This window comes from Lupinus angustifolius, chromosome LG10 (assembly GCF_001865875.1).
Source record: "Lupinus angustifolius cultivar Tanjil chromosome LG10, LupAngTanjil_v1.0, whole genome shotgun sequence".
Taxonomy (NCBI): domain Eukaryota; kingdom Viridiplantae; phylum Streptophyta; class Magnoliopsida; order Fabales; family Fabaceae; genus Lupinus; species Lupinus angustifolius.
Window position 1 is genome coordinate 13406995 of NC_032018.1, and position 3596 is coordinate 13410590.

Below are 3596 nucleotides of genomic sequence, written 5' to 3' on the forward strand. Positions count from 1 at the left end.
TCATTCATATAGATTTAGTGCAAGATAATACATTCAAATAAACTATTTTGGAATAAATATATTAATTACTTTCATTCATATAGATTTAATGCATGATAATACATTCAAACAATTTTCATAATTAAATAGCTGCATTGATTGTATATTTTGTGTATATTAGATACATTCACCAGTGTAGAATACATTTAAGAATTAATCCAAATCCTACTTCTCAATTGTTCTATAAAATGCAGTGATTAACATTCAGAATATATTAAATTGATAGGCTAAGAAGTGCTACCCAACAACACTGGCTTATTTCTCACCTTCCTTAATCTTTTTCCTAGTACTATTGTTCCTTAAAATAATAAATTGAGTCCCTAACTTCTGAAACCTAATCGGTAGACCAACATTTTTCAAGATGGTGCCGATAAATCCGATTGTGACATGCCTATGCTGAAAGCTTGAACTATATCTAATTTTTATTGTTTTTAATAAGTCTATTGATTAGGGAGTAATATTAAACAAGTGTAAGCTATTAATCTTATAATACTTTTAAAAAAATAACCATATAAATCTTAGTACGTTGTTGGTATAGATGAAAGTTTGTAGTTTTCACTTATTTTTTAAAATGTAAATTTAAAGTTGCAAAATAAATATGTGGACAACCTACTAGATTATAAGCTCACCTTATTTTTGTGAAAAAAAAAGGAAGCTCTTCTACTATTTTATTCCAAAGTTGACTTATTTTATCTATTGAAATGTCAATTATGATCTTAATTTTAAGATCATCTCCCTTCTTATTTAATTTTCTACCAAACTTCATAAAATAAGTATGTTCCTTTTGTTTTAAAATATTGAAATTGATTTTCATATTTTCTTTTATTTAATATTTTTTAACCTTTCTCATAATTCACTATTTTTTTTTAAATATTATGATAATATAAAACCTGTATATTTAAAAAATACCTTTATCTTTTAGTAAAACATATATGATAAATATTAAAAATATATATTTAAAAAATACGTTAGAAACAATCATAGTAATTACAACATAATAAAATATAACTTCAAACCATTTTCTATAATTTTCTCTATAAAAATAATATTCTTTTTATCATTTCCCAAAAAAACAGATAAAGTTATATTCAATTTTTTGTTTATTTATCTAAACATAAACAAATAATAATGACAATAAATTATAATCCTACGGTTTATAATCACATATATTATAAATTAAAAATAAAAACATAATCTATATCAAACTATGAATTACACTATCCTTTGGTAAACTATTTTATAATAAATATAGTGATTACATTCATTCATATAGATTTAATGCATTCAAACGATGGTTGTTCCATTATTAAATAGGTGCATCGAATGCATATATATTTTTTAATAAATGTATAGATGCGGATGATATATTACCTTAGCATAAATCTTTGTACCATTACTGCATAAATATTAAAATCATTCTTTTTGTGTCAAATTTATTAGATACTTTCACAAATCACAAGTATAGATTACATTCAAGAATTAATCTAAAGAGTATAAAATCTATGCACTAATATAAAGATTTTTACACATGCATTTTATTATTCTCAATTTATTTAGATTACTTTTTTTGAAAAGTCAACAACAATTAAATATCAGATCATATATCTTTTTCTCTAAACCAAATCCTACTTTTCAATTGTTCTATAAAATTCAACTATTAACATTCAAAATACATAAAACCAATAGGCTAAAAAGAAATTGCTAGACAACAACAAAATGACTTATTTCTCCATTACACCTTCCCTAGCACTATTGTTCCTTTTATATGCAACACTCTCTTCTGCATCTAAAGTTGTGGATGTGAAAGACATTTGTGCTAAAGCCCGAGACCCTAAATTATGCTCAAGTGTTCTAAACTCAAGGCCTGTTGGAGCAAGAGGTGCAAATCTCATTACTCTTGCCCAATACACCATTAATGTCGCTCGTGTCAAGGCTACCAACACAGTCAAACTAATCAACATTCTGATCGCAAAGAGTGGTAGTGACCATAAAGCAAAAAATCATTATAAAACTTGTTTGACACATTTTAATAAAGATGAGGGTGCCCTTAATGACATTGATTATGTTGAAGAGTTATTAAAGAAGGGAGATTACTTTGGCGTGGGTACAGCTGCCAGTGCTGTCATAACAGACGTTGATGATTGTATTACAGGAGAGGATCCAGAAGATCCTCCTTATCCTGATAAGTCCAACCTTCCACAATATGCTGATGTTGTTCAGAAAGTTGTTAACATACTTCTTATCATTTCAAAATATTTGATCCAAAAGTAGTTATGATTTTCTTTGGAATTGATATATGTGTAATTATGCGTTGAATAAAGTTAAACATCACATGAATTTACCTTTTTATTACTGTTTGTGTGTAAAGAAGTATATCATGGGATGAATCTATGAACTATATAAATGAATATCAAAAGAATTACTAATTTCTTATATTTCGATTAAGCTTCTTCTCATGTGGAATTAATATTTGAATTTGATAGTTGTTAATAAATCCCATGATCAAGGGTAAATTAATTGTAAGCTTGGTTATTACATCTATTTTTTTCCGGCTCATGTAAAAAAGGAGAATAAGAATAAACAGATTAAAAAAGTGAATTATATTGACTATTAAATTTTGATTTGTTAAGATAATAATTTTTTATTTAAAACACAATCCATAATATTTTTAAGACTAAATACATTGTCATTTAGTAGTACCTTGTTTTAAAAACTCCTATGATTTGAAATTAAATCAAAATAATGTAGTAAAATAAATTTAATACGATTTTGAAATTGTATAAGGAAATTAATAATCATTAAAATATATTTTAATTTGTCAATTATTTAATTTTAAATTACTGTTTTTAAAGCTAAATACATTGACATTTATTTGAGTATATTATTTTAAAATAAAAAAAAATATTTTCATTTGGTTTAAAGTCAAATCAAAATAATAATGGATAAGAAATAATATGGTATGATTTTTATTTAATTTAGCAATTGCATCTTACAATTAATGTCTTTTAAATAAATGTTGTTTTGTAGAGATTATCATGGTTAGGATGAATGGTCTCCATGATTACATTTAAGTTACAATGTATAGGTAGGTTTAGAGTCATTATATGACAAGTGTTTTTGCCTATGTTTAATTATTTCTATTGAGGCATCAACTAGGTTGATTTTTTTACTATTAAGTTTGTTCCCTCACCTTATGGGTGTGAATACTCAATTTTATCAGGTCCAAAATACTTACTTAAAAAATAAAAATAATAATTTCAAATATATTTTGTAAAGAAAGCAATGTTTTTCATAATATTATAAAAAATCGTATCTTTGGAGATTTGCTTTAATCAAAATTTGATTAACAAATAAATTAAATATTATAATATAAAAAATAATAACCATATCTAATTAAATAATTTCACATCAATTTGATTAGGTAGCATGAATTGCTTTGATAAAAATTAAATCTTTAGATATTCAATGTTATTAGAATTTGGTCAAAAAATAAATTAACAAATAAATTAAAGATTGTGATATTAAAAATAAAAACCATGTCTAATTAAATAATTTTG

The 3596-nt window shown here is 24.2% G+C and overlaps 1 protein-coding gene across 1 annotated transcript; it reads left to right on the top strand.

The window, feature by feature from the left end:
• Positions 1739 to 2482, top strand: LOC109358130. Its single transcript, XM_019602205.1, has one exon. It carries the CDS (start codon positions 1756 to 1758, stop codon positions 2308 to 2310), a length of 555 nt encoding a protein of 184 aa, XP_019457750.1. The 5' UTR covers positions 1739 to 1755; the 3' UTR covers positions 2311 to 2482.

Coding starts and splice junctions, on each gene's coding strand:
- LOC109358130 (XM_019602205.1), top strand. CDS start 1,756: ATGACTTATTTCTCCATTACACCTTCCCTAGCACTATTGTTCCTTTTA.